Source organism: Euprymna scolopes, chromosome 14 (genome assembly GCF_053919585.1).
Source record: "Euprymna scolopes isolate OS-2025 chromosome 14, ASM5391958v1, whole genome shotgun sequence".
In the NCBI taxonomy this organism is placed as follows: Eukaryota; Metazoa; Mollusca; class Cephalopoda; order Sepiida; family Sepiolidae; genus Euprymna; species Euprymna scolopes.
The window spans coordinates 77,899,448-77,920,997 of record NC_136495.1 but is presented as its reverse complement, the minus strand read 5'-3'; the positions used below and the strand labels follow the sequence as shown (position 1 = coordinate 77,920,997).

The 21,550-nt window shown below is 35.7% G+C and overlaps 1 protein-coding gene across 2 annotated transcripts in view; it reads right to left on the bottom strand.

The window, feature by feature from the left end:
* Positions 1–21,550, bottom strand: part of LOC145293106 (dynein regulatory complex protein 9-like) — a 1,598,532-nt gene that overhangs the window by 567,960 nt on the left and 1,009,022 nt on the right. For both annotated transcript variants that reach the window (XM_080139483.1, XM_080139484.1), the window contains one exon: positions 11,302–11,545. In XM_080139483.1, coding sequence (XP_079995609.1) covers positions 11,302–11,545 — 244 coding nt within the window. The remainder of the gene's footprint in view (positions 1–11,301; positions 11,546–21,550) is intronic.

Here is a 21,550-nt window from a genome sequence, read left to right as displayed (position 1 = left end):
TTATTTGCTATTTGTTGTTTGCTATTTGTTTGTTATTTATTATTTGCTATTTGCTATTTGTTATTTGCTATTTGCTATTTGTTATTTGCTATTTGCCATTTAATTATTTGTTATTTGCTATTTGTTATTTGTTATTTGCTATTTGTTATTTGTCATTTGCTATTTGCTATTTGTTATTTGCTATTTGCTATTTGTTATTTGCTATTTGTTATTTGCTATTTGTTATTTGCTATTTGTTATTTGCTATTTGTTATTTGTTATTTGCTATTTGCTATTTGTTATTTGTTATTTGCTATTTGTTATTTGCTATTTGTTATTTGTTATTTGTTATTTGCTATTTGTTATTTGCTATTTGTTATTTGTTATTTGCTATTTGCTATTTGTTATTTGCTATTTGCTATTTGTTATTTGTTATTTGCTATTTGCTATTTGTTATTTGCTATTTGTTATTTGTTATTTGCTATTTGCTATTTGTTATTTGTTATTTGCTATTTGTTATTTGTTATTTGTTATTTGCTATTTGTTATTTGCTATTTGTTGTTTGCTATTTGTTTGTTATTTATTATTTGCTATTTGCTATTTGTTATTTGCTATTTGCTATGTGTTATTTGCTATTTGCCATTTAATTATTTGTTATTTGCTATTTGTTATTTGCTATTTGCTATTTGTTATTTGTTATTTGTCATTTGCTATTTGCTATTTGTTATTTGCTATTTGCTATTTGTTATTTGTTATTTGCTATTTGCTATTTGCTATTTGCTATTTGTTATTTGCTATTTGTTATTTGTTATTTGCTATTTGTTATTTGCTATTTGTTGTTTGCTATTTGCTATTTGCTATTTGTTATTTGCTATTTGCTATTTGTTATTTGTTATTTGCTATTTGTTATTTGTTATTTGCTATTTGTTATTTGTTATTTGCTATTTGTTATTTGCTATTTGTTATTTGTTATTTGTTATTTGCTATTTGTTATTTGCTATTTGCTATTTGCTATTTGTTATTTGCTATTTGTTATTTGCTATTTGTTATTTGCTATTTGTTATTTGCTATTTGCTATTTGCTATTTGTTATTTGCTATTTGTTATTTTCTATTTGCTATTTGCGATTGGGTATATGATTCACTCGCATTTTCTATAATTCTTTTGCAATGGTGGCTGGCAGTTTTAAATGTGGCTTTTGTTTTAGAACATCCATTTTGTTTAAATAATTTGAAAAGTGGTTTCTGTAAGCAATGGCGGAGGCACATTCTGAGGTGTATCATAGCAGGCAGTTTGAGTTCAGTTAAAATTTATTGGAGAGTATGAAGCTCACTGTAGCAATGGTTAACGAAGTAGTTAATTCTTTTTTTTTACTCACGTTCACCCCTAACAAGGCATATCGTCACTTGGATGTAAGGGGATTCTATTTGAGAGCATGCCTAGGAAAGATTAAGTAGATGTTGGTTTACATTACATTTAAACTTATGCATATCAATACAGTCAGGGAAACAGATAGCAAGAAGGTAACTCCAAAGTCTAGCTGTTCGAGGGGAAAAAAAACTATAAGAATAGAACGCTTTCTAGCATTTAGGAACCTCAACAGTGAAGTGGTGTGATTTTGTTGCTAAGCGGATTTGTCAGGAATATGTACGTCGAGGGGACACAAGTGCAATGAGTTCATCAGAGCACATCCCATTAAAATATTTGTAAAACAGGCAAAAAGATGCAACATTGTGGCGATAGAACAGAGGTTGGAGCTTAGTTGACAAAGTGGAACTTATTAGATTTAAGATTCTGTTTTAGACCCTATCCAAGAGTTGTTAGATGCACGAGCAAAACTCCATGCATGAGCGAATGGTAGCTTTGTAGGAGTATAGGATGCTTTCACGTGTGAGAAGTCTTCTAGCATGATAGAGGGATCCACCTCCTTTGCATCAGTCTTCACAATTTCCTCAATGTATTTGTTCTAGTTTATATTACCTGTGAATGTTAAGCTGAGTCGTCTGAAGGAAAAATTCTCAGGTAGGGAATGGATAAAGGTGCTTAGAGAGGTTTCTCGTAATTGTTAAAGGTGAACAGCTTAGTCTTACTAGCATCAAATGTTACCATCCATTTACTGCCACATTCCACTATGGTCTGGGGGTCATTTTCTAAGGATTCTGTTATTGTCTTAGATATGTATACATCTTTTCTTCCCTTGTGCATGTTTTGGAGCGTTGTATCATCAGTAAATATACCCATCTCGGACACAATATTATTAGGGAGGTCGTTAATGAATATAAGGAACAATAGTGGTCCAAGGATTGACCCCTAAGACACTCCTGCATTAATGTTATGCTGTTTGAATGTACATTCATCAATGACAACCTTTGTGTTAAGGATCTAATTATATTTAGTGTTCATCCAGTTATACCATATGATTTGATTTTCATTAGCAGCCCTTCATGCCACACTTTGTCAAAACTTTGGATATATCAAGGGCTACAGCCTTGGCTTCACCCACCTTATCCAGTGCATGGTATATGCGTTCAGAAATGACTGTTAGAATATCTGCAATAGAACAATATTGCCAAAATCGATACTGTTTGTCAGAGAGAAGATTAGCTTCTGTGAGGTGGTGAACTTGATTGATTACGGTCTCAAAGATTTTAGCAAAGAGGGGGAGGAGAGTAATAAGGTGATAATTGAGAGGGCCAGTCCTTTCACCAGAATTCTTGTACACTGGTACCACAGAGGCCATCTTTCAGAAGCAAGATTCAGCAAGGCATTTGTTGTAGAGTTTGGAAAGTACGGTGGCTAGCTTAGCTAAGTATTTCTTAATTAGTATTGCAGGGATGAGATCAGGCCCATACGCTTTGGAGGTATCTAAGTTTTTTATGATACTGTGGAGAAGAGAAGGAGTGATTTTCAGATCATCAAGTATGGCTTCAGTCCACATAAGGAAATTTGGGCAAGAGTACCACATACTTGGTTGCCATACATGCAGCCTTCTGATTGTTGTATAATGGAGGAATTACTGATCGCCCTTTATTCTCTACACTATTATACATTTTCCAGAAATCAAGAGTTCCTATCTTCTGCAATTTTATGAGTTCCCTGGTTATTTCAGCATGCTTTTTTTTGGCTGTGGCTATTTCTCTCTCACAATAATCTATAAATTTTTGCCTATTTGTATTTGACTTATGACGTTCGAACTGGCGGATTGCATGCTGTCTTTGTGCAATGGCGGCTGCACAATTTGTACAATCATATTGGATACGATAGAGAACACATTCTTTTCAAACATGGAATATAGAGGAATTTCTGATATGAACAATCTGAATGTGTTCCAATCAGTCCTCACTACATGGTCTCGTTGCAATTTGTCTTGGTCTTAATTAAGACAACTGAATGATTGTAAGATCCGAACATAGAGCAATAGATGAACACATTTCAGAGCAAGTTGTCAGAAATGATCAAGAAGACTTGTAAAATGTCCATCAACATTGAGACAAAATCTGTGTCCAACTATAAGCTAGTGAAAAATTGTAACAAAACCTTCCTTCATCATTTGTTTTGTTTGTGTGAACTAACCATTCAACATTATAAACATTTAAATATCCATAAACATAAACGTTAGCAAAGGGATGAGCAAGCAGGGTATGGTCAGTTTTCTCATAGATACTCTTAAAGATAGTAACTCCGTTATTGTGGGGAAGATAGAGAGCATAAGTATCAATGGAAATACACATATGGGGCAATTTAGAGCCTTCTTTGGAGATCTGCTACATTCCTCTAATGTAGGTGCAAATTTCATAGCTTTGTGAAGATCAGGCTTTGATGTAACTAAACCACACCATCCTAGAATGAGTAAATAATAATGGAAAATTTATAGATTAACACTTTTTGCTCAATCACTCCCTCAAAATGAGATTCTCCTTTTTTTTTTAGATGATTACCTGGCCGAAAAAAAAAATACAATTATTTTAAAATTTCGAGTAAGTATATAAATTTAATGCAAAATGACCATCAGTTCCAGCCGATTCTAACTTTTTGGAACACTCAGAAATTATTTATCGCTAATCTAATCACTCAAAAATCGAAAATTAAACAAAATACTCCTAGAGCATTTCATTTTCGTACGATTGTTTACAATCATTTGATGAGTTTGTGCCAGCATTTGTTTAATTTTCAATTCCAGTGCCATAAAAATTCTGATTTTTCCAATTCCCAAATAATCGTCTAAATACACACACGCACGTATGTACCGTATATACTTGTGTATACGTCGATCTTGTGTACAAGTCGATGTGCATTTTATGACCAAAAATTTGTGTCATTGGAAGTATTACATATGTATATGTCGACTATAAATTCTAGACAAGTTAAATGGTCCGTTTTATGGGTTTTTCTTGCACAGATAATTTCCTTTTGGGTGTTTTTTTTTTTTGTAAGACAAATTGTTTCTCGGCATCTGCGAGCGATAACACATGCATTTACGCAAGTGTGGTGTATTCGATTTTCATATATATATGCAATGTATGTAACTATTGATAATCAATGACATGCTGTAGATTGCAGGACTTTATTTTGTTGCTTATCACTTTCATAAAAAATAATTTTTAAAAATTAGCTCCTTAAAAATTTCAATAATGTTCACTTATCAAGAATTACAGTAGAGTTGTCCTTAAGCCTGAACTGTCAAGTGCATGTATTTCATTCAAAAGTAACTAGGGTAAGAATGGTGGACTGTCACATTAATATTGCCGTTTATAGGATTTTTAATAATGAACTCAGGGGAGAATGACATATCGTAAAACTACATTTCCTAACCTACTTATAAAACCGTCATATCCTCACTGAATACATCATATCGAACTTAGGCCTATTATCATGTCTAAAGAGTGAACATTGTGAGAGCCATTCCAATTATTATTAAGCCTCCCACTGAAAAACTGTGCATGTGCTAACATGCTGGCAAAAACATTGCAAAGGGATTCGGAAGGAGTGCGATTAATTGCTAGGATTACCGGTATATACCGAGTGCACAAACAAAATGGCGCTTTCTATGTTATGATTGAGTGCCGAGTCGCTCTTTAACAACATTTCAAAAAACATTACCCATGTATAAGTCGACCTCCCAAAAAATAACCATGAAATCGTTTACCAGAAATTCGACTTATACATAATACATATACGGCATATGAATTTTGAAAATATCTTAATTAAATGCTATACAGATGCTTCTGCATTTCATCCCCACAGAGGTTCAAGAATGAAACGTGAAGTCCTTTGCGATAAAACCATTTTCATAACTTATTATCGAGTTCTTTTTTTTACAAGGTAGTCGCCACTTATCAAGGATAAAAGGCCACTCGAGGATAAAGGTTAATGAATGTAAGGTGGTAGTTTAGTAATCGTTGATGTTTAATGTTAAAGCCCGTGAAAGATAAAGGATTGAATGTGATCAAACTTCTCAGACATAATCTCAATGATAATAATTCCACCGTTATGAGGACAATAGAGGGTAAATATGAACGCAGTGTTGTGAGCTAGTGCAAATCTGATGAATATACAGGGCAATTTAGGATCTTCTCTGGAGAGGTCCCTACCATATGGAAAGCCATCTCTAATGTAGGCACATACTCCATGACAATGACAATTTTGGGTGTCAGATTTTGATGTCGAGTTTGAGTATCCTTTAATAGCAAACTCATCAAGGAAAACAGTCAGAGCAATGCCAGTTTTACATAGGAACAATAGATCAGATTTGGTCTCCTGTAATTAGAAGGTTGGAACGCAAACCTCTTATGTTGGAAAAGGAGACCTTGTAGTGTTGGTCTACGTTGGGAAGTTCCAAGCTCTGCTTACGCATTGAGCACTGTTGAAGTAAATACTGAAAAAAAATTATACATAATATATTTCCTTTTAAAATTTTATATATATATATATATATATATATATATATATATATATATATATATATATATATATAAGGGCGATCTTCTATTTCTTTTTTCTTTCTCTTCTTTAGTACAATCTCCACATTTCATAGGACTGTTTTGATAATAAGACAAAGAAAAATGTTTGTTTTATTCTCGCAGGCAAATTTCAAAAGAAAAAAATGTTTTCAGCTTTCAAGATTCAAATTAGTCAGAAAATGTTTCAAGAACTGAGTGGAAATATTTGTGATTATTTGTGAAATTCTTCGACCAATCACCTTTGATCTCACAGACGTTTTCTTTGATTCGAGCACCCATCTCCATCTTCGGAATCGGTAACGGCTGCCCAAACTTTTCTGATGATCAAGAGCTTACTAATAAACGTTCTTTTATGTTTGGATAAAAATAAAACTTGTTCAAAGATGATGGCTTAGAGAAATACACTAAACACAAAAGTCAATGTTTTAGAGGAGAAAATGTCTTTTCTGACATTCGTTATTTAAATTCTTTTAGTTTTTACAATCAAAGAGAAATGCCAAAGAAAAGTTCTGTTGTAATGCGTATTTATTTTCATCTTATTATTTATATAAGAAAATTCCTCCTACTAAAAGTAAAAAAAAATATTCAATCACTGGCAGGGAGACCTGACATTTCCCAGGATTGAATGAGGATCAACGACCGTTCCACACTATCAATACATTTATCGCTATTCCAAATCAATGAAATTGCCCGTTTTTCAATCAAATCGATGCTCTAGTCAGTGATCTTCTCCAGTGCATCGGGAGGAAGCTCACATGCCTACCTGCAGTAACTTGAATTAAAGTTTAAAATACAAACGTCAATTATCATGGTTCGATTATGTTCTTAACAGAAACATTCATTTTGAACACACCCCTTTCTTATCAAAGAACCTACAGTTAATTTTATATGTCGGCCCTTCTACTTATGTAGTGAAAAACGTTTTAAATGCACTTGTGATATTAGGCTATATAAGAGTGTTTACCTTAGTCAAAATCGGACTGTTCCTTCTTAAATAAGATTTTTTCGATTATCGATACTTATCGGAGGAATAACCAAAGAACACTCCCAGCTACAAAGAAAATTTGTATGAAATTGTAAACACATCAGCTCAGTCATTTTGGAGTCTATAAGGAACAAATTCACATGCACAAAGTGCCTTTTATATATAAGGAAGGATATCAAAATAAAAAGAACCAAATGTAGCTTTAGTACCCCAATTTTGTTATTGGTATTAAACTGGTAAATGCTCTGATGAACTTAGGGCACCTTTTCCTGCTCGGACTGGGTACAAAACAAACTTTGAAATCTAGTGGGTGACGTTTGTTTCTCATTCCTCCTATCTCTTTCTCATAGAAGAGATGTTGTGAGTCTATCTCTGCTATATCGTTATTTTCATGGTAAGTGCTCGCCTGAGCTTCAATATATGCCCATCCTGTAAAACATTCATGGTACACACTCGCCTTGCTAGAACCACTGTCAGCAATTTCCCTTACTCTCGATCTGCGCGTAAAATGAAACAAATTTTATATGCAAAGCTTCTTCCCTAGAACTGCCTGTCTGTGGAACACGATACTACAGGGCTGCTTCTCAGCTGACTATAACATGGTCATTTTCAAATCGAACGTAACCAAGTTCTTGTTGAGCCGTCCTCTTAAATAAGTAATTTTTACCCAATTTCTACTCTTACCAATCATCATGGTGTTGTTTCGCCTGACATTCATTAGCCTTTACCTGTGAGTGAGTGGCCTCTCGGCCTTGGTAAGCAGTGACACCCTAGTAAAAATACCCTTTTCAACGAAAATCTCTCTTATCCACTCAACTAGCAGCAAAAGCTCATCTCTCTACTGTAGAGGTCCCCTAGACACTGGAAAATTTTCGGCTCTAATAGCTTCTTTTCTCTAATAGCTTTCCATGACTGTACCAACTTACAGAAATGTAAATAGCATGTAAGTAAACATATTGCTGTTTAATTCCTTGTTTAAGCTGACCACCCTCTCCTTAAATGTGGCACCTATCATAGTTGCCTCTTATGTCCCAGTTGTAATAAGCCTTAGACACTATTTGCTTTATGGTATATCAACTCTTTTCAGGTTATTTAATGCCGAATCCAGTAATCGGAAAAAATTTGATGCTTCAAGTATTTTATATCTTCAAACATTTATTCATGGCTAGCAGGGAGACCCGACGTTGCTCGGGATTGAATGAGGATCAACGAATGTTTCACACTCCCATATCATTGCTATCGAAATCGGTGAAATCTCCCGTTGTTTAATCAAATCAATTAATTGTCTGCTCTAGTTGGGGGCACATCACGGTGCACCAGGAGGAAGCTTTACATACCTTCCTAGAGTGACTTAGTCTATAGACAGGGGCGCGATCAATACAAATGTTTCTTTTTAAAACACAATTGAACCATGATACTTGGCTTTTGTATGTTTAACTTTAATTCAAGTGATTATGTAAAAATAATTCCATAAAATCAACAGTTGATTTTTGACAAGACAGGGGCGTGTTCGAAATGAATGCTTCTGTTTAGAGCACACTTGAACCATAATGCTTGACGTTTGCATTTTAAACTTTAAGTAAAACCATTATTTACAGCCAATGGCACTCAAGTCATTTTTTTTTTAACTTTTGAAATCACTACCTATATATTGGGTACAATAAAAACGAAATCTGCATGAATTAAAATATATTTAAGCATATTTTATGACCGGACAAGGCCGGACGTCCCGCTCCCTGCTAGTATACAATTAAATACACATTGTTTGTAAAGAAATAAGTCTTAAAACTATGTAAATTTGTTTAATTTTTATTTGTGATCGAAATTGTATTAAAATTGTATCTAATTTCTTAGGAGTTTGTTCGTAAATTTACAAAAATTCCAGTTCCAAAAATAAAGTCTTATATTTTTAACTCAAAAAGTTGAAGAGCTACGAAGACGGCAGTAATCTTTTGTGTCTCAGAATTTAATTTTCTACATCGTCACCAACATTCTCAATGCGCTTTTGCTAGACGTATTTCTTCTTCTGGCGTACGTCGATGACAGGTATTGCTTTCTTCGAGTCTTATACCGTCAATATCTTCAACTGAGAGATGAAACTTTTAGGTCATGAATGCGTAAGTTCAGTCATTATAACAATGCGATTTGCTATCCCTCTCTGATCCATTTCAGCGGAATAAAAAATAGGAGGCATTACTTTTGGGACGCCATCTTGTAGGATAGTTTCCTCCTTTCATAAAATGTAATTAAAAAAGAAACATGAGACTTGCAAATTCAAATCCCATTTCATTGGGAGTTCACAGTAATGATTCGTGCCACATTCTAGTTAAGTTAATTAAATTCGTTAATACGCAAAAAATGTAGGTGTGTTGGTTTGGGGTATATTTGTGAGTGTAATGACGTGTCGAAAGATAATCAAGAAATGTTCGAATGTTGGATGAAGAAAGGAATGTTTCTTAGTTTTTTTTAGACGAGCATTGTTTAGTTGTATTATTTTGATTCTTCGGACTAATGTTCTTATCTTGAATATCATTTTCACAACGTTTCAGCCGATGTAACTCCCGACCTTCTTCGCAAGAACAACAAGGATCCGTGGCACAATGGTTAGAGTACTTGGAAAAAGTCAGCTGTAAGAGTGACATTTTATTTTACGGTTGACGGCCAGTCCTTAGCATATGCGACCGAAAAATATAATTGCAAATTGCTTAGGACTTTTATCTGGTCATGGCTGACGGAATGAGAGCATGCTACTCCCGTTACTTAAAGGGTTCCATTTGAAGCTTTATGCAGATTCCCGAGTTCGACAGAAAGATTCCCGAGTTCGACAAGATACACTTCAAGGAGGTCGGTAATTACACCAACCAAAACGTTGTGAGAATAACACTAAAGATAAAAACAGTAGTCCAAAAAATCTAAATAACACGGAGAGAAAATTATTCTTGTGTAATTGATAACATGTGATTTCTGGTTTGTCGTTGTTGATGCATGCGTATATTGTTATTCAGTGTGAAAATACGCTTAAATATGATAATATAATTTCTGCAGATTCTGTATAAAGACAATTCGTTATCGATTATCATATCTTATATTTTATCCAATATATTGCAGGGATTCCAAAAGTTACAAAAAAATAATGCCTCGGGTGCCACCAGCAAGAATCGAAATCAAAACATAGCACTTCAGCCTTAGTCGTTATCGTTTGACCTATCGTCAGACAGATAAGAAATGATTAAAAATGAACCAACTTAACATATAAATGTATATATATATTAGCACATATGTACGAGAACACTTTAAGTCGACTAACGCCTGCCAAGCTTCATTTTTTTTTCTTTTTTTTTTCAATTTTGATTTCTTAGCAGTTGTTTTTACCGGATAAAACTCCATAAAAGAACGAATCACAAAAAATGCAATTATTTGACCCGCCTCGCGCCGCTCTGCGATCTTGCGTCTCTGAGAAGATTCAGTTTGAAAAAGACAGACGGACAGACACATTTAGTTTTATATATAAGATTTAGGTGTGATATAGATGAGTTGAAGTAATAATCATTTGTTAAGTGGATTTCAATGAATTTAAAATCTTAAGGGAACAACTTTTAGTTAGAGGAATGGATCCAAAATATTTTTAAAGTTTAAAATGTTTTCTTTGTGGATGTATGAACAATTATTCCAGCCGCCAGTTTACAAAACAAAGCGAACACACCATCACCGATGAGCCACGGAGTTAAAAATCTACGATATGGTTACATCTCTAAGCAGTGGCCAAATCTATATGCTCAATTGCTCTCTGCAGAGGACTAACTTATATGGTCACATATCTCATCAGTGCCCAACTCATATAGTAACACTTAAATTAGTTACACGTTCTGGTATAGTCAGAAATGTTGAATTCTGCAAGAAATATTTGCTAAATGCGTGTAGGACATAAAATAACTTTAAAATTAGAAAATGTTTGCTAAACACGTAGAGCACAGAAAATAACTTTAAAATTAGAAAATGTTTGCTAAACACGTAGAGCACAGAAAATAACTTTAGAATTAAGAAAATGGCCGCTTACGCACTATTTGACTTGGGCTATTTTTAAAATAGTATTTTCAAGTTAAATTCAAGTTTTCTGATATCTATTTTTATTAAATTGTTAGGTTAAACTCTCCTCCACATGTTAAGAATGGCTTTCTAATTAATAACGTTATTATTTCAGCGCGCGGGTCGAATAGTGCATAATTACCAGAAAATGTTTGCTAAACACATGTGAAGTGAATACAATCTCCATAAAAATTGTTGTTTAAAAGTGATAAAATTCCTAACACAAATATGGCAAAAAAAAAAAAAAAGCTGAAAGAAAAGAAAATATCAAAATAAACTTGTCTGTACTTACATTAATTTCGTTTCTATGATTTTCTTCCAGCAACGTTCGCTGTTTTATTGTCTGAGCAATACCGACTTCGGCACATTTGTTCACATATTTCGACTCCATGATTGTTTTCGCTTCCATCTCCTGGACCTGGTCTTTCAGATACGCAATCATTTCATTGCGGTTTTGCGATTCTTTTTCTTTGTCCTTTTGAATTTCACATAACGATTTGTTCAGTTCTTTTATACGTTGGCGTCCACTCTGTTCCCTACGAACACGGAAGAGACAAAAAAAAAAAGAAGGATATTTATTATTAATTGCTGAATTCGTTTTATGTTCGGATGAGAATAGCTTTAACAGGAATCTTGAAACTAACATTCGTAGGAATTTTATAAAACTCACAAAAAAAAAATGACGGGACTTTAAAAATGTAAACACAAATTTGTGTCGAAATATTACACTGCACAAGTGCCAAAATTAAATATACACCACAAAAAAAAAAAAAAAACAGCACAAAAAACGGAAAAAATAAACACAGAATTTGTTTAGAATGTTAAACTGCACAAGTGTCCAAATGAAATCCCCCCCCAAAAAAAAGAAACCCGCAAAACATTAAAATATATATATTCGTTAGGAATGTTAAACTGCACAAGAGCAAAAATTCATGCCCCGGCAAGGAAAATGCAAAAGTTTCTGAGATATGAACAGAAAAAAAAAAAAAAAAAAAACGTCATAGAACCGTAAATTTTCAAACGATGTTTTCTTCATAACAAGAACCTGTAGATAATATGTTTCATAAAAATTGAATTTTTGAGATCAAATAAAGTGCATTATAAAAAACAAAATAAATGAGACAGATAAAGTAGAACCCCAGGATATGGTATCTCCGGGATTATGATATGAAAGACGATGTTCTTCCGGCCTCTGGTTACGGTACTTACCCCGCATTACGGTGTTATTTATAATGTTATTTGATTATATACATGTCTAATTTATACTGTACTATATTTTGTTACTAATGTACTGTATAAAATTTTGCTTAGGCCCCGACATACGGCGATTTCATCTTACGATCCCAACCCTGGAACGGATTAATGCCGTATCCTGGAGTTCTGCTGTAGTTATTATGGGCTATAGAGGTTTATCAGGTTTGTGTCTAACTCTCTGACTCCATAGAAATAAATAAAAAAAACATATTTTAAGGGTGAATAAAAAAGGCAACTTTATTTACTATTTGGGAGGTATATAGAGAAGGTTCGTTTTGTGACAGAAGAGAATGTTCGTGAAATGAGTGTATGAAAATCAACAGAAAGAATGTTCATGGGGTTATACTTATCGGTTTAGGTGGGAACAAAGTTGGTTTGAATGTGGTAATTATTACTGACCGGAACTCGATGTGGAGGGGGGAGGCAGTGGAATTCTGGGAGGCAGTCGTTCAAGCAAAAGGTATAAAAAAGTGCCTGGTCGACTGATTTTATAGTAGTAGTAGTAGTAGTTTGTTGTCCACCACGTGGGTCGGACTGAACTTTGCGTAGCATCAACTTGTGGGTTATAAAAACACCCCTATCGTTGATGTGTTAGTTGGACTTTTTTGTTTAGTCAAGTTACACGTTTCGCAGTTACTATTACAAAGACAATTTGTCGTTGTAAGCAACGAGGCAATACGTTGCAACTCCAGTTAGCCGAGAAAAGCCGAGAAGGATTCTCCACACAAGTTAAGAGTTTCATTGTTTTTTCCTTCTACGTCGAGTTCAGGTTTAGCCGTTGAGTTGCAGAAACGCCTTCCCCCCCCCCCTTCAGTCGGTTAAAATCCGACATTATTGGCTACGGTAACATTTATTTATTTATTTAAATATTTATTTAAATATATATATATAGTAATTTATAAAATATATATGGCGATTAAGCTACACTGAATATTCGGCGTTTCATCCACTCTAGGATTCTTCAGGCTTATGCGCATAAACCTGAAGAATCCTAGAGTGGATGAAACGAGGAATATTCAGTGTATCTTAATCGCCATATATATTTTATAAATTACTAACTATCTCTACCTACGTATTGAGCACTTTTGAAGTAAATACTTAAAGTTTACGCATAAATTTATACTTTCGTATATTGATTTTATGTAAGTAAATGAAGTAGTTATATATATATATATATATATATATGTATATATATATGTGTGTGTGTGTGTGTGTGTGTGTGTGTGTGTGTGTGTGTGATTCTCTGCTAAATTCCCGGGGCGTTTTAACCGGAATATCAAAAGTAAAATCCATTTGTATTTTATAAAACAATCTTCATTAAACCGACTGTAAAACGTTTTTATATGATTTATATGAAATAAATATGGCCGATTGTTTCCCCACAAGGAGGAAAGTTTTCTCCGACTAGTTCTATCTCTCTTACTGTTCATCTTTTTCAGCTACACTTCTGGAGTATATGTTATGGGGTAAGCATATATTTCTGGAATAATGGAATTGCTCAGAGACTCACATGTTATTGGGCAGCGACTCGTGCCAGTTATAGCCTCAGAACCATGATGTCTACTTCTTTAACATACGTTTGCTAATACACTCTTTGTTAATTATACGATTATGTTTATCATAATTATTACTGGCTTGCAAGACTATCACACGCACACAATATATTTACAAAAGAATATATATATATATATATATATATATATATATATATATATATATATATATATATATATGCATAAAATTTCGCGTAAATATCATAACACATAATTAAAACTACTCTTCCGACTTCTTCGGATTTAAATAATCATGCCCAGATTATTTTTTTTATTTTATTTAAAAGTTTACGAGTTCTTATTCTTCTGATGTGTTGTTGGCAGAAATATTAAAAATATGCTTTTGTTCAAAAATAGTAAAATATCCGTGAAAACCTCTTAGATTTCAGACTATCTGATATACAATATTTTTCTGTCCGTCTGTGTGTCCTTTCTTCTCCCACACGCACACTCATGTATATACCCATACATACATACATGATGATTGCAACGTCTTGTCAGACGAGTGCCATTCTCTCAGATACTTAAAGTCCATGAGCTCAAAAATAACTTCCATCGCCACAGGACCATTTTTATATACAAATGCATGAGGGAGTATCTGTACACAGATGATGTTATAGAGTCTTAGCTTTGTACGACAGCTAAGTCACTCTTTCGGTTCAAAATGTTGAGATCCAGCAACAAGCAAGAGCAAGATAGCCAGCAACAAGTTAAACTGCAGACCAGCTTAATGCGGGTACTGGTCTCCCACTTTCTGGATTTTTAAATAAGAGATTTGCTTCTTCTAGAAAGGTTGTCTTCACCATGGCTAACGGGAGCTTTCTCCACCCCAACACACACACATACATGCATACATACATACATACATGATGATTGCAACGTCTTGTCAGACGAGTGCCACTCCCTCAGACATTTAAAATCCATGAGCCAAAATGTCAGAGGGAGTATCTATACAAATATGATGTTACAGAGTCTTAGCTTTGTACGACAGCTAAGTCTCTCTCTCGGTTCAAAATGTTGAGATCCAGCAACAAGCAAGAGCAAGATAGTCAGCAACAAATTAAACTGCAGACCAGCTTTATGCGGGTACTGGTCTTCCGCTTTATGTTTTTTTTTAAATCAGAGATTTGCTTCTCCTAGAAAGGTTGCCTTCACCACGGCTTACAGGAGCCATCTCTACCCCAATACACATATACACACAAATATACACGGTGCTAGATGGCCGTTGACCCAGAAAAAGAGTTCATTCGCCCTACATACATACATACATACATACATACATACATTCGCCATACATACATACATACATACATAAAATGACAAATATAAAGGAAAAGCATGTTTTTAAATTAGAAATTATCGCAAAAAATTGGAAGCTCAATATGCCGGTTAGAGAAATCAGAAGGTAATAACAATAAACGTTGTAAATAAAACTCAAAGTTAGATATATTGCAATGCTTAAATAAGGAGTTAAATAATAATAATAATAATAATAATAACAACAACAACAACAACAACAAGAAACTTTATCCCATATATCTTCATAGAGGGGCACTATAGTATATAGGGTTTGTGAGCGGGGAATGAGTAATGCACTGTAGAATGTAATAATCAAAGAAGAAAGCACCCATGTGTGTGTGTGCATTGTGTGGTTATATAACTTACCTTCGGATGGGATCTGAGAGAGAGAGAGAGAGAGATTAAAGATGGCAGCTATGGATTTATAACATGTAGTTTTGTGGAATCTCACGAGATCTTATCTTCCACTGCATACATATGCAAATGGAATGGAGTCAGTTTTCTAATAAAATGCCTGTTGGCAGAGGTGGTTGGGCAAACACGTGCTGGAAGTTGAGAGAGAAAGTTGGCAGTGACGAATTCTAGCTGAACTTTTGCTGATCGTATTTATTTTATTTTGTTTTGCTGGTTACCAGCCTATTTAACTGCAAGCTATTTCAGCATAATGGGGGGACAAGTTCGACCTTAAATTAATACCAGAATTTGATGGCTCGACCCCAGTACTTGACTGAGTGGAGAAGGTGGAACTACATTGTCTGTTGTCTAGTGTGAAGAGCATTGAAGACGTAGTTTCTCTGTCTGGTGGGGCTTTTGCAGTATATCAACAGCTTAGTCCTGAGGAAAAACAGGATTATGAAAGGATCAAGGCAGCATTATACAAGGCATTCGCTATCGACCCCACCACTGCTTGGGAGCAATTTGAGGCAAGAACCTTACATCCCGGCGAAACTGTCGACATTTATTTAGTCGAACTAACGAAGTTGACGGTGTTGTTTGGTGGGCTGCCTGAGCGGACCTTGGCATGCAAATTTTTGGCAGGGCTCCCAACCAGAGCAAAGTAGCTCCTGCAGGCTAGCTCAAGAATAGCTTCATTGTCCCTTAATGACCTGGTAGACCGGGCCATGACTATGATGAAGAATACTTATATGAGTGAACCGGTAGTCGCTGCTGCACAGCTCACACCAAGTGATGATAACCCGTCCCAGGGGCCCGGCGTGCGTAATGAAGTCGTGTGTTATAGGTGTAATGGAAAGGGCCACATTGCAAGGAACTGCTGGCAACAACTGAAAGCTGTTTGCTGCTACCGATGTAATGAGACTGGTCATATGGCCTGGAATTGTGCAGGAAATGGGGTTGGGGGCAAGGTGTCAGCATCGACTTTTTCCCCAAACGGAAATTAGACGAAGCACTTCCAACCATTCAGGTCTATATCAACTCTCGCACCATAGTGAGCGCAGATCTCTGCCACACTTGGAAGAAAAAGACTACTATAATAACTACCCTCAGTGGAGCGACATGGACATGTTGCAGGGTGGGCACTGTAAACATTCATACTAGAACTGGAAATTCAGCTAATGTCAAAGCGTTGGTAGTCCTCAAAAAATCACTGAGCTTTGACCTGCTTCTATGCTATGATGACATCAGAGTCCTAGGTGGTGGTCACATAATGCAGACTGGGGTGGTACAGTTTCAGGAGAAGGTTCCAGTGTGTGCTGCTTTGAATATTGATCAGCCAGACTTTATTGCCGAATTTGACCAGCAGCAGAAGGCTTGGACAGTCGCGTGGAAGTGGTTGGAAAACCAGGAACCAGCATAACTATGAAATGAGGTAACAGAGTACCATGTGCTCGACCAAATGAGGCCTGCATACGAAGAGGAACTTTGTGATTGGATCAAGGATGGCTGTTAATTCCCTACCCCTATAAGAAACTTGGACCTCCCAGAGGCCTGATTCTTCTGATGGCGGTCGCTCAGCACAATCAAAGCAAAGGTGAGCTCAGGGATGGACTACTGTGAACTAAATGCGCATGTTGATGTGGTCACGGCAGATGCTGACGTTTATGCCAGCAAGCTACGAGAGTGGCGCCAGCAGGGTTCCAATGTGTCCCTGCTGGATCTAAGAAAAGCGTACCTGCAAGTCCGAATCAGTGAAACAATGTGGCCATTTCAGACGGTGATGTTTGCTAGCAGGAGGTACTGCCTTACCAGACTAGGCTTTGGGCTGAATGTGGCACCCCAAATAATGAAGACCATCATTAACGCTGTGTTGTCACAGGAAGAAACAATAAAAGATGGGACATCGGCGTACCTTGATGACATATGTGAATGAAGACATTGTGTCATCATCACCTGTAAGGTCCAAACTGGCTGAGTTTGGTTTGACTTGCAAGGACCCAGAACATTTGGAGAATGGCACCTGTGTCTTGGGTCTGAATGTTTGACAGGAGCGAGGGACTTTGAAATGGAGGCGCAGAACTGCAATTCCTGAAGTGGCTGATGTCTTCACGAACCGAGCAGTATTCTCCCTGTGTGGAAAACTTGTGGGGCACCTACCAGTGTGTGGATGGACTCGTGTGGCAACAGGCATCATAAAAAGGAGGGCAAACGCAGTCACCAACGGCTGGGATGATGAAACAGCAGATGATCTGTTGATTTGCATGGTGAAGGAGACCATCGTTAGGGTAAAGCGGGATGACCCCGCTAAAGGAGATTGGTGCGTGCAGAGAGACAAACTGAACGTGTGGGTGGATGCGAGCTCTCTGGCAATTGGTGTGCTGTTGGAGAAGAATGGGGCTGCAATTGAGGATGACTGTTGGTTGCGACTGGCGAATGATGCTGCTCGTATCAACCTGGCAGAGCTCGATGCAGTGATAAAAGCTATCAACTTGGCACTCCAGTGGAAAGTCAGGAAATTTCGCATACACACAGATTCACTATGCATGTACCACTGGATATCAGACATACTGACAGGCAAGACGAGGGTGCGCACTAAGGCAGCCAGCGAGATGCTGATCAGACGGAGGTAGGAGACCGTAAAAAAGCTGGTAACAGAGTACAACCTGTCTGTGGATGCGGTACTGGTCACTTCAAATTGCAACCTTGCTGATAGGCTCACTCGGGTGCCACAGAGATAGTATGACACCATGAAGAAGAAAGCCGAGCCAGTACCATTATTATGTGCCGCCTCTATTGAGGTGGAGAATGAAATCAGGAAGATACACCACCTCAGACGGACATGTTATTTTATGCAGTTGTCCAATCCGTCAGTGTCCAAAAGTGCAGTGAAAGCGGCAGTCAAGGAATGCTAAACATGCTAGTCAATCGACCCCGCCCCGGCCAGATGGCGAAAAGGTCAGCTGGGAGTAGACATGACTTGGAGCCGACTGGGTATGGACATAAGCACGGTCATCGAGAGTAAGAAGAAGGCCTGTTAATTGAAAAATGTCTGCAGGCAATATAGGTAATATTTGTTAGACTGTCAGTACTATATGAGGGCCATTTGAAAAAGAGCAATACAACATTTTTAAAAAGAAAAAGGAACACAGTTTGATTACTACTTAAACTGAACTTTATTCAATATAAAATATAAATATTATCTATGTAAAATTAAGTAATTTTAAAGTAATATGCAATTTAATACTGATGAAACTGAATTATGAATTTAGGGAACAAACAATTAAAGAAACATTAAACAAATATTTTTTGGCCTTCGGAACAAGATCAGTGTCGTATCTGTTTTGATGCTACACTTTACCTTTTCTGTCTTCGGTCGGTGGAGGAGAAATCTTTCATGACTGAGATTATTTTTGTTCCTATCCAGAGTGCCCCTTATTGGGAAGCTGGATTTTCTCCACAAGATTATATGTTGAAATATTTAAATAACTATTACTTTAAATACAGAAATTATATTTAAAGTTTTGGTTTTCTGTTCTTCTATGTCCATTTTTTTCCCCATGTTTTTCATGAAAATGTGTAGCGTATTAGTTATCTCACAAGCCATCATCAGTGATTGCTCACTGGCAGTAACCTGTGGTGTTCCCTGGAAACCAAGTGACAAGTTTCCCCAGATTTCCAGTGTTCTCCACCTTTTGACCACTTGTGCAGATGATTGCATGTTATCGCAGCAGCCGTTGTCACTGATTTCTCGTTGGCATCAGCCATTGGTGTTTCCTGGGGTTTGAGTGACAAAATGCCTCCCCAAGAATTACTTAAGACATTTAGCCTGTCATGACTGTGTAAACGAGAGCAATCTACCGCCGTTGATTAAATAAAGTTTGAAATTCCATATAGATTTCTGAGTTCTACAATACAGAGTTTATATCGCTTGAAACATTGTGCAAATAACATAAAAAAAATAGCTTGAATAATCCAAATAACGCAAAATAATTATATCTTTTCTAAATTCAGTCGTTTGTCACTAAAAAAAAAAAACAAGAACAAGTAACAGCAACAACTTAAACGATCTCCTCGACTTTTAAGAACTTTCAAGTGGGATCGACTGGCAATCTAATAGACACAGTCACTTATAAGGATGAGTTGTTTGTATTGGAAATTGTTACTGAATTATTTTAGTTTGTTTTACTTTCAAGTATCGACTGTTCCGGGGATAGGTTTAGTGTTAGATATATTGGTACTGAGAGTAGATAATCTTTTCTCTTTGCTTTTTCACACTTTATCACAGTTAGTATGGAACTGAAGAAATAGTAGCACACAGATATATATATATATATATATATATATATATATATATATATACATATATATATACTAGCAAAAGTACCCGTCGTTGACTGGGTTCAAAAACAGCCTACAGAAAATGGACTCTGATTTATGAAAGTATGATAGTTTATGAAAAGGAAGGGTTGTAAAGAGATAGCTTCGAATTTGGGGGGTATCAAAACCAAAGCAAAATATGATGAAAGTAAAAATAAAATACATAAACCCCATAATTTATTATACCATACCTGTTCACACTGAAACACTTATCACAATATTCTGTGGATCTATATTAAAATACCTTGTTAAACTTTGTGACATATTTACATTCTATGGAGGTCAGGTGCGAACGAACATTCCATAATTTTATTATACCATATTTCTTCAAACTGAAACATAATTATCAAAGTATACTTACGCAGATAGATATGAAAAGTCTTTATTAAAGTTTGTGCCTATTTCCATTCTATGGAGGCCAGGCGCGAACGCAGACCTCACAATTTTATTATACCATCCCTATTTAAGTTAAAACATACTTATCAAAGTATTATTATGTACATCTATATCAAAAACACTTGCAAACGTTTTTTTTTTTATTTTTAAATTTTTTATTTCCATACTTTGTGGACCAGGCGCGTACGAAGACCCCACAATTTTAATGAATCATCATTATGCCAGATCAAACATACCCATTCCTGTGTCTTGATACATCTTCTATCATTATATTTGATCAGTTTTCCATGATAGTCAACCATATAGGAGCCTATTCGTGACCAGACACACACACACACACACAGACGTTCAGCTTTATATATATATATATATATATATATATATATATATATATATATATATATATATATATATATATGAAATATTCCGTTTCTCTGTTCTTTCCTTTTTCTTTTTCATTTTCGTTTTCTTTTCCTTTTCATCCTGTTAAGTCTTGGCGTTCTCTTTACCCCTATCGCTTTCTACGATTGGAGTCTAAAATGTCACTTAACCTACCTTTCCTCCCTTTTAAATTTAACATTTTATTTTTATGAATATACATTTTATTTCTTCCATTTGAGAACCAAACGCCTTCAGTGGCACATAAGCTTTATTACGTCACCTGAAGAGGACTTTTGGTTTTTGCCAACCAATCGTCTGAACGGTAGCATATTCAGTACAGCAACTATGTAGTATTTGTCTATATAAATAAAAATATTATATATACAGTGCCGGCAAAAAGAAAGTCTGCACTTGTAATTTTTTCAAAAACTGCAAATTTAAGCTAAATGTAACTGTTTAAACAACCTATACCTCATTTGATTCACCTTTTATTCCTCTATAATTTTCCCTGTTCATATTTGATTTTTAATTCAAATATTCTAGTGTTCACCTAAAAAGAAAGTCCGCAGCAACAAATTCGCTTAAAACCAGCTTAAATTAACGCCCCTAAATCAGTTTAAAATATCCACCAACAGGCAACAAAACATTTCTAATCGTAATTTTTGTTGTTCCAGGTTATACAACGTAACATTTAGTCCATATGTCACGACTTTCTCTTAGTGATCGTCAGGAGGATATTAATCTCCACCTCTCTGGTTTATCCAATTAAGAAAGTGGCCGCAGATTGAAATGTGATGAGAAAACACCAGCAGTGTTCGTGGTGCCCCTAAATCTGGTCGTACTAGAGTTATTTCTAACAGAGAAAACAATGCTATCAAGATTCGC